The sequence below is a fragment of the Microtus oregoni genome, unplaced genomic scaffold (assembly GCF_018167655.1).
Source record: "Microtus oregoni isolate MIOR12 unplaced genomic scaffold, Mior012 000032F_ref0000030, whole genome shotgun sequence".
Taxonomy (NCBI): Eukaryota; Metazoa; Chordata; class Mammalia; order Rodentia; family Cricetidae; genus Microtus; species Microtus oregoni.
In genome coordinates this window covers 11,939,716-11,953,574 of record NW_024543091.1, presented here as the reverse complement: position 1 = coordinate 11,953,574, position 13,859 = coordinate 11,939,716, and the positions used below count along the sequence as shown (strand labels likewise).

The window sequence follows — 13,859 nt, the reverse complement described above, 5'->3', positions numbered from 1 at the left end:
AGTCTTTTCATCCTGCCCAGTCCCACAGTCATTTCCAAATAATCACTCAGAGGCTTAATATTAATTATAAATGTTTGACTGATGGCTCAGGCTTATTATTAGCTAGCTCTTACTTTTAAATTAACCCATTTCGATTTATCTAAGTATTTCCATATTGCCATGGTGTTACCAGTCTGCTGGCATGTAGCTATTTTGGTGACTGGATGGTGTCTCCTAGGCTCCACCTTCTTCTCCTGTATCTCTGCTTGGACTTCTCACTTGGCTCTATCCTGCCTTGTCAAAGGTCAAAGCAGCTTTAGTTATCAACCAATGAGAGCAACACATATTCACAGTGTACAGAAAGACCTACCACACCACACCCCCACTTTAGAGATGTAACAACCAAGGCTTGGAAAATTAAACTGTTCATGGTTAGGCCCTTTGGCAGGAGGGTGTGGTCTACTTCCATCCCCTACAGGCCAACAAGTTGCAGAGTCATGTATACTTCTGCAACACCTCTGGGAAATGCAGGTTAGGGCAGGCTGGCATCCTCCCAGTCTGCCTGGCCTCCTGTCTCCTGCCCTCACACACCTACATTCTTGTCCTTCTCTGGGTGATAAGATCTCTGGCTCACCCAACCCCTTCTTCAGTCACTCCACCCCTACTTCAATCACCCCACCCCCTTCTCCCGTTACTCCACCCCTACTGCAGTCGCCCCACCCCTCCTTCAAACAACACGATGTTTGGGTCACTTTGGAGTTTGGTCTCATCCTTCTCTCTGCGCCATCCTGCTTTTCTGAATCCTGGGTCCAGCTCCTTCCGAAAGTGCTTATAGGAAGCAGGGTGCGAACAGCTGCAGAGGGACCCAAGGAGCTTTCCCATTGCTAGAAAGCAGCTGGCTGCTCAGGTCCCAGTTTCTGCCACTCTCTCAGGACCACACCTGACTTCTTGGAGGAACACACTGGAAAATTGGTCCCATGAAAGGCATTGTGGTTTCCACCAACTGGGGGCTTTTCCCCACCCAAAGGGAAGGGCCTGGGCCTTCACACTCCTGCTGCTGCCCACAGAGAGAAAGAGTGGAGGGACAAGGGACAGTGCTCTGTCCTTGAACTTTCACCCAGGTAGAAAGCCAGCTGTTCCTATGCCTGTTACTAAGGGGAGTTACTGTTTAATGTAGATCTTCAGTGACTACTCACGGCTCACAGGCAAAACAAAGCAATAGTTTGAAAACACTAATACACTGCTGGGATAGGCTAGTAAATTATTTACCCTGTCACATCCCAAGAAACATATGAGTAACCAGACAAAAAAATTGAAGATAATTGGAAAGAATTAGTAGCCTGATTTAAAATTCTTACATTGAGGAAAGTAATTGTTGTATTCTCTTGAACTTGTCTTTAAAAATAACAGACGTTTTACTTTAGGAGTACATTTCTTCATTTTTATAAAGATTTATTTTCTTTTTATAATTATGCGTGTATGTGTATCTAGATGTAGGTTGGTGCATGTATGAGTGCTGATGGCCATAGAGTCCAGAAGGGGGTGTCAAATCCCTGGGCATGGAGCTAACAGGCCGTTCTGAGCCACCCAACATGGGTACTGGGGGCTGAACTCTGTTCCCCTGCAAGGACAGTCCATGGTGTTACCTGCGAAGCCATCTTCCTAACCCCTTATTTTATACTTTTATCTAACAAATGAGTTCTTGCAGGCACAGTGTAATGAAAGGTCCTTGCCTTCTGCGACCTCATTTTACCAGTGAAGGAGGTGAGGAAGGAGTCAGGGTGACTTCTGTGAGGAATAAAAGTGTGTGTGTGAGGGGCTGTCTGTGCAGAGATGTATCTGTGGTCTGTGTGTGTCTATGTGTGTGTGTGTGTCTGTCTGTCTGTCTGTGCTGTTATGCTTCTGTGTGTGTGTTTGTCTGTGTGTCTGTGCCATTATGTATCTGTGTGTCTATGTGTATCTGTGTGTCTGTGCAGTTATGTATCTGTGTGTCTGTGTATGTGTTTGTCTGTGTGTATATTTCTGTGTGTTCTGTGTGTCTGTGTGTGTCTCTGTGCATGTGTCTGTGTGTGTGTCTGTGTATGTCTGTGTGTGTCTGTGTATGCATCTGTGTGTGTCTGTGTATGTATCTGTCTGTGTCTGTGTGTGTGTCTGTGTATGTGTCTGTGTATGTGTCTGTGTGTCTGTGCAGTTATGTATCTGTGTATCTGTGTGTTTGTGTGTGTCTGTGTGTCTGTGCAGTTATGTATCTGTGTATCTGTGTGTGTGTGTTTGTCTGTGTGTATGTCTCTGTGTGTCTGTGTGTGTCGCAGAGGGCAAGGAGGGTGGAGGATAGGGACTCAAGCTGCCTTTTCAGCACCATTTGCTGCAGCCCCTTGTACTCTGACCCTCACGTGTAATAAGAAGTCACATTAATCCTCCCGCTGAGGCAGGGTGAGAGCAAAGGGAGGCAGGGCAGGCAAAGGCAGGCGTTATTTCAGGCTTCCTCCCAGCAGGGCGCTCACCTGGCCAGGGGGAGGACTTAGTGTACACCATAGCCAAGTGTCCGCTGCTGCAGCCTCTTGGGATCAGCTCAATGGCCTGGATTCTGGCGTGGCCACAGCTGACAAGAGCTAAGAGAGGCTGTTCCTTAAGACAATCCTGTCTATTACAGGACCTAAGGGGCTGGCTCACTGCTGGGCAGTAACCAGCCAGTCCCCCATCACTTCCTCCTGCCTGGCAGCTCCAAGCTCTTGAGTTTACAACTCCCAGGTAACCCTGGAAACAGCCATTAAAGCCTGAAAACAGTGCAGGGATGTGTGTGGCTTCCTGCTGGACTAGGTTGTTAAGTGACCTCAGAGTTTTGTTCCAGGAACTCTGAAAGCCAGCCTTGGGAAGGCAGGATTATCCTGCCTGTCCCCTGGATGGATGGTTAGAGAAGTGTCCTCCTACTGGAAGCTCAGGCGTCACTGCCTGAGTGATTTCCCATTCTGTAGAACAAGGTCCATAATGCTGACGTCCCTGGTGTATGGATTAGATGATATGTCAAATGTGACAGACTTGACAGGCCTACTACTGTGGTGCCTGGCTTGCGGAAGGTGAGTCATGTACAGTCAGATTCCTTCCAGGGAACAACCAGGGTGGGGAAAGAGTAGTCCGTCAACTGGCTGGCATTTTATTAGGGACCAGTGGCTTTGAAGTAGGTTAAACTTGCCGACAGCATAGCATCTTAAAGCTATCGTTAAACTGCTAAGTTTAACGTTCGGAATCTACTAAACTCTAATGAACATCTAGGTGCGGTGCCTGCTTTCATTTTAATTTGTTCAACCAACTGTGTTTCAGTTTTGAGACCTTTGATGTCAACAGCTTTGAACAGTTCTGCATCAATTACGCTAATGAAAAGCTGCAGCAGCAGTTTAACCTGGTAGGTAGCGCTTTGGCGTCCCGGGGCCAGCGAGGGGCAGTTCTGATGCATGCATGGGCAGCCAGAGAGATGAGTTATACAGGGAGTTCCTGTGCCACTTTGTGGCTGCATCTTGAAACTGCATCCCATCCATCCACCCTCAGCTTCTCTTTTTTGAGCCAGCTTGTGAAGTTTTCCTCCCCATCTGTCACCTGGTTCCTTCATCCTCCAAGAGGAACCTGAGCCGGGTCCCAGGGAAGCCTCCTCGACACCCTGGATGCTACTTTAGGATTTGCACACTGGCTGTGAAGCCAGTGTGCTCCACGGCTGCCTTGCCCTGGCTGAGCTGCTCTAGACTAAGGAGACTGGTTCTGTCCCCAGAGAGCCCCAGTGGCCCACAGCCACAGCAAAAAGGACTGTGTTGGTGGTGGAGACACATGGTGGTCCATGTTTTACTCCTGAAACACCAGGAGTGGTGAATCCACTCAGGCTGGTTTCCATGTGACTGGCAGACTCATGAGAGAGGCTCGATGACCCTATCCCTGGGAAGAGGCTGGCCCGTGTTCCAGGGTCTTCCTGACTACAAGTCAGATCTTCTCTGCGTCTCTCAGGCTTGATCCTGCCCTTCATATATGCTCTTTGATGATATTTAATTTCGATTTATCTTTGGGATCTGCAGCACGTCTTTAAACTCGAGCAAGAAGAGTACATGAAGGAAGACATCCCTTGGACTCTGATAGACTTCTATGACAATCAACCTGTTATCGACCTCATTGAAGCAAAAATGGGCATTTTGGAGTTGCTGGATGAAGAATGCTTGGTAACTTTCAAAGTAGCTGGCTTCATGCACACACCACACAGCAGGCTTCTTGGAGCCATATCTGTAAAGTCGGGACATCTTACCCATTCGGTCGGATGGTAACTCTGAGATACTAATATAGACCCAGAATCCTGGGGCCTAGGACCCCCCCCCCCCCGAACCCTTAGCTCATGCGTGTGCTTGAGTGTGAATGAAAATCAATAAAGACTTGATGCTCCTTGCATGGTGGAGAAGGTTATTGTAAACATGACAGAGAGAACCGCCAGTGGCATCTGGAAGGGTCCAGACTGAACTGGGCCATGGAGGAGAGGTGGGGGGTCAAGAGAGGAGAAAAGAAGAGAGAGTGGGGTGAAGAAGGAGCCAAGGACCGAGAGCCAGGGCACGCAACAAAAATGTCTGGGTTATATAGGAGAAAGCTACTGGGGGAAGGGCAATGAAGCTCAGGAGCTGGAGAGGTTGAGGGTAACGGGCAGGGTCTACCATCCAGGATGACCCTGTCACAGGTACTAGTGAGTAGGACTAAGGGAGACTGGCAGCCAGAGTCCGCTTTGACATGATAAATAAACATCTCAGTTGCCATTTGTCCTGAGTTCAAGACCTACCAGGGTCTCACACACAATCCGTAGGGCAACACCCAGCAAGCAGGCGTCTTTGAAGCCAGTGTCCAGACCGGGCAGGCAGTGACTGACTCCACCCTGTGCTAACTGCTAACAACAGTGACAAAGCTTCCTTCTTCCTGGTTCTCGGGAGTCACTGGGAGAGGGAGCCAAAAGTCAACACCATCTGATTCCAGAGAATCTCTAGGAGTTGTCTTGTTATTTTCCCCCTTGGGGAGGAGCAACCTAAAGGTTGGTCAGCCCAGCGTGTGCCCCAAGAACAGATAATCCCTAGGAGAGTGTGAACGGAGCTTACTTATGACACTTGAGCAGCCATTTCTCCCCAAAGATTTATTAACGTAAAAATAGTGATGCAATATGCTGGTCCAAAAGAAACGGCTAACGGTGGTGCCTGTCAACGTGCCAATCTGTGCCTGGCCTCCAGGCTCCCTCAGTACCTGTGGCTCCTCACAGCTGTCTCCTCCTGTCCTCTGCCCTAAACTTCTTCAGCTCATGTGTTGCCCTTCCCCTCAGCTTCTCGTTCCCACATAACCCTGCCATTTTGCCACACCCTCTTTTGGCCCCCTTACTTGGTCTTCTCCTCTCTCCCCTCTCTCTCTCCTCTCTCTCTCTTTCTCTCTTCTCTCTCCTCTCAGCTCTCTCTCTCTCTCTCTCTCTCTCTCTCTCTCTCTCTCTCTCTCCTCTCATGACCCAGTTCAGTCTGCTGACTATGTTCAGTCGACTCTCTCTCCCTGCTCTGGATTCCTTCAGATGCCTCTGGCTGTACTGTCCCTCAGATCTACCATTAAAAACCCTCACCTCAACCGTATCTTGGATCCCTCATGTTGTCACTTTTTTTTTTTTAATTTTTTAAGACAGGATTTCTCCGTAGCTTTTGGTGCCTGTCCTGGAACTAGCTCTTGTAGACCAGGCTGGCCTTGAACTCACAGAGATCTGCCTGCCTCTGCCTCCCGAGTGCTGGGATTAAAGGCGTGCGCCACCACCGCCCGGCGGTGGTTCCTTCCTGGAATACTTGGTTTCATGACTCTTCCTGAACATTTTCCCCAGTACTGTGCACCAACTCTTGCATGCATCCCGCCGGTGTTCTGGAATGTTCTAGGGTATAGAGGCCAAGGTAGACTCTGAGCATTTGTAAGTACTGGAGTGTTTCCTAATGTGACCTAGAAGTCACTGAGACACAATGGGGGATTGAATTCACTCTGTGTGGGTTGAATTTACCCAGTAGTGTTTAAATGCCAGCATTAAAAACAGGTTTTTCAAGGAGCTTAGCTGAATCTTGGTTCTGGGAGGCAGGAAAACCAAAACCTATTTTCCTTGAGATGGGGTAGGGAAGACACACACCTGGTGCTGCCTTTCCTGTCACTCAGAGTGGAGTCAGGCCTGAGCTGTGAGGGTTCTGTGAGAAGAAGGATAAAATACTGCCGATTCAGCATCACACCCTAAGTCATGCCATGCCCGTTTCCCATCTAAAGGGACACTGGCATAGCCATTGAAATATTGCGATAAATATTTCATATATTACCACGATTGTTATCTGTCCATAATAAAAGATAGATATCTATAAAGATTAAGGTCAAAGGCAGATGAATACTTAGAGCTGCTCAGAGGAAGAAGGGCCTCTGCCTTGGAGGGGCTCCCTGAGGCAGCAGAAAGCCCCCTCCCATCCGCCTCTTTCCTCCCGCTAGCCATTTTCATCTCGTTTCTTTACTAGAATTTGTCTTTGCCTTCTCTTCCAGTTGCCTCATGGAACTGATGAAAACTGGCTTCAAAAGCTGTACAACAATTTTGTCAACAAGAACTCTTTATTCGAAAAGCCTAGAATGTCAAACACATCCTTCATCATCCAGCACTTCGCTGACAAGGTACAGAGACCAGTATGCCGCGTCCAGGACAGGACTTCTCTGGTGTGGCTGGATTCCACTGAGGGGAACTGGGGAGATAAGTTAGTAAGGTGCTCGCCCTACAAGTTCAACCTCCTCCTGAACCCTTTGTCTAAGAGGAAGGAAGGAAGGAAGGAAGGAAGGAAGGAAGGAAGGAAGAAATCAGTCATCATGTGACACATAGTTGTAATTCCATCATCCCTGGGGAATTAGGGACAGATTGATCTCTGGGGCTCGGGGCATCTGGCAGAGTCCATAGCAGAGAGTGAAAGGAACAGACAGGACACGGCCTGGGATAACATCAAGAGAAGGGAGAATAGCAGAAGAGAGCAGTGGAGATAGCAAGAGAGCAAGAGACGGGATAGCAGAGAATAGCTGGGGGAGGGAAGCCGCAAGCTGGAGCAGGAGCAGGCCTGGGGGTGTGGGATGAAGGGGGAAGGGTCAGGATGCTAGCATGTGATTACAAGTACTTGTGAGTAAAGACCGAAGGAGCCTGGAGGCTAACGTGAGCTTTGACATGCTGACAGCTGCCATAGATCAGTAGGGCCATGTGTCCCTTCTGCCAGAAGCAAGGGAAATTGCTCCTTTTAGGGGACAGAACATGTTTCACAAATTCCTGAGGAATGCTGACTTTCGTCTAACCACTAGAAATCCTTCTATAGTCCATACTGAGCTCATTTCTGGATATATGCGCTGCCTGAGACCTTACAAAACACACACACACACACACAAAGGGGGCCTGGAGTGTAACTCAATGCTACAGCATATGCTGGCCTCTGGGGTGACCGGCCTCTCTCTCCACAGGTGGAGTACCAGTGTGAAGGCTTCCTGGAGAAGAACAGAGACACTGTTTATGACATGCTGGTTGAAATCCTCAGAGCAAGCAAGGTCGGCAGGGACCCCAGAGGAGTCGCTGATTCGAGAAGGGGTGGGATTGGAGAGAGAGGGACTGCTGGGTCACAACCGCTTACAGCTGGTTTTTATCTCATTTTTTTTTTCAAGGCTGAATATACACATACCGCTTTTTATGTGTTTTAGAGCTGAGGTAAAGTCCATTTTTATCAGGGCCCGGGGCCAGCCCAGACCTAAATAATTTCTCATACCAGAGTGGAGGTGTGGGAATAATTGAGGCACAATTCACACGGCAATAACAGGAGGGAGTCTCAAGGTTCATTCAAAACCTGAAGATCACCCGCATTTATTATCCAAACAGCTTTTATATCAAAAGGTAAACTGAGGGGGAAGTTCATTAGCATTCTGTTTCCTAGGTAGCAGGGAATGACTTAGGTCATGTCCACAACTATGCCTGCTCTGTCATGTAGACTGAAAAACACTTCTTCCCTAGGTGACCTCCTAAATTACAATAGAAGGAGCAGAATGACATTAGCATGTCCTGACCACTTACTATGGATGGCATCAGGTTGTCTCACTGTCAAAGGCTAGGTGACCACCTTCTGTGTGGAAGGTGCAAATTGTGCCTTGCCAGGTGGCTCAGAATTTTGACTGCCATACCATGTAGGGATATGACCTGTATTAATTCGGCCTCTACACATTTTGTATCTGAAAGCATTGTAGATTGTATACATGTGGTCATCATGCAGATGACAGGAGGAAAACAGCAAACACAGCGGCTTGGGAAAGCACACCTCACATTTGACTCCTTCATTTACACAAAGGGATGGGGAAGGCCCCGTTCTCACTTTTGGGTACAGGACAGTGAATGTGCCTGATGAACAAGTCTTTCCAGGGGCTTCCATAGTCTAGAGGAAGCCAAATCCCTTAGCACAAAAACAAGCAGTGTGAGGTACCCACAGCATTTAAAGAAAACCAAAACAAGGAACTATCAGTCAGTAAAATGCCTGCATCACAAGCATGAGGACTTAGGTTTGATCCCCAGCACTCGGGAGGCAGACAGGCAGATCTCTGGAGCTAGCTGACCAGCCAGAATAGCCAAGTTGGTATTCCCGGTTCAGAGAGAGATCTTGTCCCAAAATATAAGCTGAAGGATGACTGAAGAATGCACCCAACATCACACACACACACACACACACACACACACACACACACACACACACAGAGCAAAAGAAAGAAAATCAAACTAAGTGTGGGGATGGCAGAAGGAAGTGTGGCCCGGGGCAGTAGATCCTCAAATCCATTGCTCTGTGTGATGAACACTATCTCCATATGCGGCCATTTCTTCCCACTCAAACATTTCCTCATAAAACCTTGAGTAGAAGGTATTTTGTAGATAGGCCTTTGATTTCTAATAATATGATCTATATTTATTTCCCTCTTCTAGAAGATCCAATCTACTGTTTAAAATGCTCGAGGCTCTTGACAGTTTCCTAAATGAGCCCAGGCACTTGCGCTGGTGATCATAAACAAATGCTAGCTGGGGACGGCCACACTCACCAGAGTGTCTCCCAGAAGAGCATTCAGTGTTGGCACGGACCGCATCTTGTGACAGAATTAGTCTTAATTTGCGGGTTATTTACTCAGCCCCACGCTTACCCCAGGTCTTGTCTAGAAGAAGCCTTGCAGATACGCAGTGGCTCTTTCTCCCGAGCTAACAGGTGGGGACGCAGAGCAGACTGTGGGCTCCTCAAAAGAGGAGCAAATAGAGAGGAGAGAACAGAGGCAGGACAAAGGCCAGCCTGGGCTATACATTAATAACAAGGTCTAGGTCAGTCTGGGCTATGTAGTTAGACCCTGCCTCAAAACATAAAAGGGTCTGAGAAGCTAACTCAGTAAGTGCTTGCCATACAATAATGAGAACCTGAGTCTGAGCCCCAGAACCCATGTACGAACAGCCGGGGACAGGGTACACACATGTATGTAACCCCAGCGGAGATGGAAATGCGTTTTCTGGTCTTCCCATATCACAATTTGGGTAAGCTCCAAGCCTAAGGTTGTCCTTTGGCTTCCGTACGCATGTCTATCCTTGCATATATGCACCTTCACGCACATAAACACACAATATACAAGAACACATCTACATATAAACATGGATGTAGGAGTGTGGGTTCAGCATTGTAAGCAGGGTGTGGCTGGAAGACACTATCATAGCCTTGATTCTGGGGTAAGGTTTGGGTCTGCAAGAAGGGTGAATGGGCTGAGAAAAGAGTCTAGCCGAGCCAAGGAGCTCAGTAGGGAGAGTAGATGTCTCTTCCGTCAGCTGGAACAATGTGTGCATGCCGACACTTGCACAGCTGTCCCTCTCTCTCAGTCCCAGGAAACAAGCCATGGGTGTCACCAGCAAGGAGGCTCTGCCTAGGGGCAATGGAGCTTTGGCTGTGGAGGTAGCTGGGGCTATCACTCTGGACCCTCTCATTTAGAGGGCCGGTATGATTGTGAATTTGGTCAGTGCTGGTGAGGACTGTTAGTCAACAGTTGGGGACATTAAATCCCTCTCTGTTCCTTACAGTTTCACCTCTGCGCCACCTTTTTCCAAGAAACCCCTGTTGCGTCTTCTCCCTTTGGGGCAATGATCACAGTTAAATCTGCAAAGCAGGTCATCAAGCCAAACAGCAAGCACTTCCGGACCACAGTAGGGAGCAAGGTACACGGGAGCGGGAATGAGGTGGGAGCTGGTTGCCAGTAGGCCCAGACTCTGGGGAGTCAGACACCTGTGGGACCCATAGTCCAGGTCTGGCCACCGACACCAGGCTTCTTCCAATCCATCTGTTAAAGTCCCAACTCCAATTTAAACGCATCCCAGCTCCCTTCCCGACCTGTGCATGGTCATAAGGTTCATTAGTTCTCTGCTGCAGGGAACCTGGTCAGGGTGTATTGGGGGGAAGGTAGTGTACCCAGGTACTCACAGAAGCCAAAACAGGATGTTAGGCCCCGTGGAATTAGAGTTATAGGCATCTGTGAACCACCCAATGGGACTGCTGGGAACCAAACTCGGGTCCTCCAATAGAGCCTCAAGTACTCTTAACTCCGGCCCTAAAATGACCTCTCACTGATCAGCTTCATTTGTCTTGATCTGAGTATTAAATCATCCCAGAGCGACCTCTGACCTCTGGTCCTGCTTTCTAGTTCCGCAGCTCTCTGTCCTTGCTCATGGAGACCCTCAATGCCACCACACCCCACTATGTCCGGTGCATCAAGCCAAATGATTGCAAGTTGCCCTTTGAGTAAGTATTTTTGTCAAGCCCTGCAAAAGCGGCATCCTACCATAACCAATGGCAGCTTAAGGAAGGAAGAGTTCATATGAGCTAAGGGTTCCCCAGGGAGACTCCCCCCCCCAACGGTGAAGGAGGCATGGCAGCAGGCAGCCAGAGCAAGAAGATGAGATATCGTGGCTCTGTTCACACGCAGGGGAGCAGAGAGAGCAACTGGAAATGGGCCAAGGCTATAAACTTTCTAAGTACTCCCCCACCTACGAGCTCCCTCCAGCAAAGCTCCCGCTCGTAAAGATTCCACAACCTTCCCAATCAGGCTACAGCAGGGGACCAAGTGTTCAAAGACCTGAGCCTGTGGCAGCCTTTTCACACTCAAATGACCGTGATTTTGGAATTTGCTGAGATCCCTCATGAACTTTACACTGTTTCTGAGTTCTTTAATGATTCAAACAGTGTTGCCTTTTATATATGTGCTAGCGGGACTTCTCTGGTTAAACCACCTTCAACTCCAGGGCTGAGCAAAGGGGCTGAGTTTGAAATCATTGTCTCGTCAGACACCGGGACCCATGCCCCTCTACTTATATAAGGGGGCATCTGTGCATGTGAAGGAGTGGGGTGAGGGTCAGAGGCACCCTGATATGTAGCATGAGACATCAGATGTGTTCTTAGGAGTCCTGGAGTAAAAGCCCCTAACCAATGACTGTAGATCAGGAAGTCCTTTTTGCCTACTGGAGCTAAAAGAGGGGCCCTTAGAGTGGGCTGTCAGTGGAGGTGCTAAGAGCATCCGCGGGTCCGACAGTGTTAGCCCTATGTCCTAAGTAAGCCACTGTAGGGTGTTTTGTAAAGGGCATTCCTCCATTCAATGCATGCGTCTCTTTTTACCTGGTTGTCACTGAAGTTCAATTCAGGCGTTTTCTCCCACAAGGTGGGGCCTCTCTTTTCCCCCGACCTCCCACAGTCAGAGCTCCTTCCCACACCTACCTACACCCCCAGCTTCTAGACTGTTTCATATCAAGGCTGTTCCAGAACATTCTGTAGATATTTCTGTAGATCTGCAGTGTTGCTGGCACTCTGTGGGTGAGTTGAGGGTGAAGGGGCAACCGGTTTGGACCCTGCTGTCCTGAAGTCCAGGCCTGCCAGCCGACGTGTTCTGGGATGATCAGTGGCTGGAAGGCCTGAACCCATCGTAAAATTGCTTCAAGGTTTGACTCCAAACGAATCGTCCAGCAGCTGCGAGCCTGTGGCGTTTTAGAAACAATTCGCATCAGCGCCCAGAGCTACCCTTCCAGGTAGGTTGTTGTAAGCAAGAGCACAGTGAAGCCATCAAACGGGACCACATCACTGGTAGAAAGATTACTGGGGGAATCAAACTGGTGTATGTGTGCGTGTGTGAGTGTGTGCGTGTGTGAGTGTGTGCGTGTGTGTGTGTGTGTGTGTGTGTGTGTGTGTAGAACAAGACAGTGGGAAAAGTCCTGTCAATTTTATGGCGGCAGGTAGAGGAGAGGTACAGGGGAGGTGGGTGTGGTGGGTATAGCCTAGGGTTAGCATGGGTCTAGCCTGAGGATTAGGGTGGGGACTTTGACCTGTGACAGACTTTTTTGGGTTAAACAGGACCTGGATGCCCTTTGCCAGAGTTGGTTGTCTGTAGAGAACAGATAAAGAAAGCAATGGCTTTTTCCTGACAAACAGAAACCTGCTTCACAAGATTTCTGAGGAAAGCTGTTTAGGTTTTTGTTTACTCAATAGCAGCTTTTCTGTTTACCCAATCAGAGTCTAGGCTGAGCTGGCCTAGGCTGTCATCTGAATGACACCCTAAGACACTGTCAGAGGCCCTGCATTTTTGGGGGGTGCACTTTGGGCCTACCAGTTACCCTCATTCAGGTGTTTGCTGAGAACAGAGTAGCAGTATTGCATTTTGTCAGGTGCATCGTCCTGGAGGAAGGCCGGGGAGAAATCCTCCTCTTTCGTCACTGTGACAGAATGCCCCAGGAGACAAGGGAGGCAGGGTTATTTTGGCTTGTGGTTTCAGAGGTTTTGGTCTGTGGCCATTTGCCTTTGTTGTTTCTGGGCACAGCATCATGGCAAGGGGCACATGTGGACCACAGTGGCTCACCTCACTGTAGACAGGAGGCAGAGAGAGGGACAAGAGGAGGTCAGGGACAAAGCTGTGCCCAGAGTGAGTTACTTCCTCCAAATTAGTCCCATGTCCTTTCTGGTTTCCATGCCCTCCAGTAGACTTCGTCTGTGGGTTAATCCATTATTTGGGCCAGAACTCTCAGGATCTCTTTCGAGAGTCTCACCTCCAAACAATGTGATAAGGACCTAGTCTTCCACACCCGAGCCTTTGGGAAACATGTAATGTTTGAACTGTGGCAAAGGTGCTGTGGGTATCTCAGAAGCACCCAGGACCCCATCTCAGGTGCTGGCGATGGTCCCAGTTGCCTCGTCAGGACAGGAGCTGAGGAGGGCCGGAGGGCCGGATGGCCAGAGGGTTGGTTGAATCCGTACATGTAGAAGGTGCACATGCTGGGAGCTTTTGGCATTGACACAGGGAGGGTCACCAGAGCAGGCTCTACCACCTTCCCCGTGGTGGGGGGGGGGACACAGTCCACTGCATGAAGAGCCTCCTCCATGGTACACCTGCCCAGTTCTCTCTCTAATTTTGCAGGTGGACATACATCGAGTTCTACAGCCGCTACGGCATCCTTATGACCCAGCAGGAGCTGTCCCTCGGCGATAAGAAGGAGGTGTGCAAGATAGCTTTACACAGGTTCATCCAGGTCGGTCTTGCCTGCTGGGATCTCGGGCTCATTCCAACAGCGTGCCTCTCAAATGTGTCCCTTCACATACTAGTAAGACAGCAGCGGCCATGCTCATCATGGCAAGATCCCCTAGGAGCGGACATTGGGGATCCAAACACTGGGTTTCACTGCCATCTCCCTCTGCCTCATCTCTCATGATCCAATATCGTTCTCCGTGGACCTGGGTCACAGGACGTGGTCAGATGAGGCAGTAACCAAGCAGAGTATTAGTGTCACTCAGTGTGACCTGAGG

At 49.2% G+C, this 13,859-nt stretch overlaps 1 protein-coding gene across 6 annotated transcripts in view; it reads left to right on the top strand.

The window, feature by feature from the left end:
• The window catches only part of Myo5c (myosin VC), a 79,203-nt gene that overhangs the window by 30,149 nt on the left and 35,195 nt on the right, over nt 1–13,859 (top strand). For all 6 annotated transcript variants that reach the window (XM_041679735.1, XM_041679732.1, XM_041679733.1 and 3 more), the window contains exons 11-18: nt 3,301–3,382; nt 4,041–4,181; nt 6,535–6,660; nt 7,483–7,566; nt 10,103–10,237; nt 10,720–10,817; nt 12,008–12,094; nt 13,474–13,585. In XM_041679735.1, the coding sequence (XP_041535669.1) occupies nt 3,301–3,382; nt 4,041–4,181; nt 6,535–6,660; nt 7,483–7,566; nt 10,103–10,237; nt 10,720–10,817; nt 12,008–12,094; nt 13,474–13,585 (865 nt within the window). The remainder of the gene's footprint in view (nt 1–3,300; nt 3,383–4,040; nt 4,182–6,534; nt 6,661–7,482; nt 7,567–10,102; nt 10,238–10,719; nt 10,818–12,007; nt 12,095–13,473; nt 13,586–13,859) is intronic.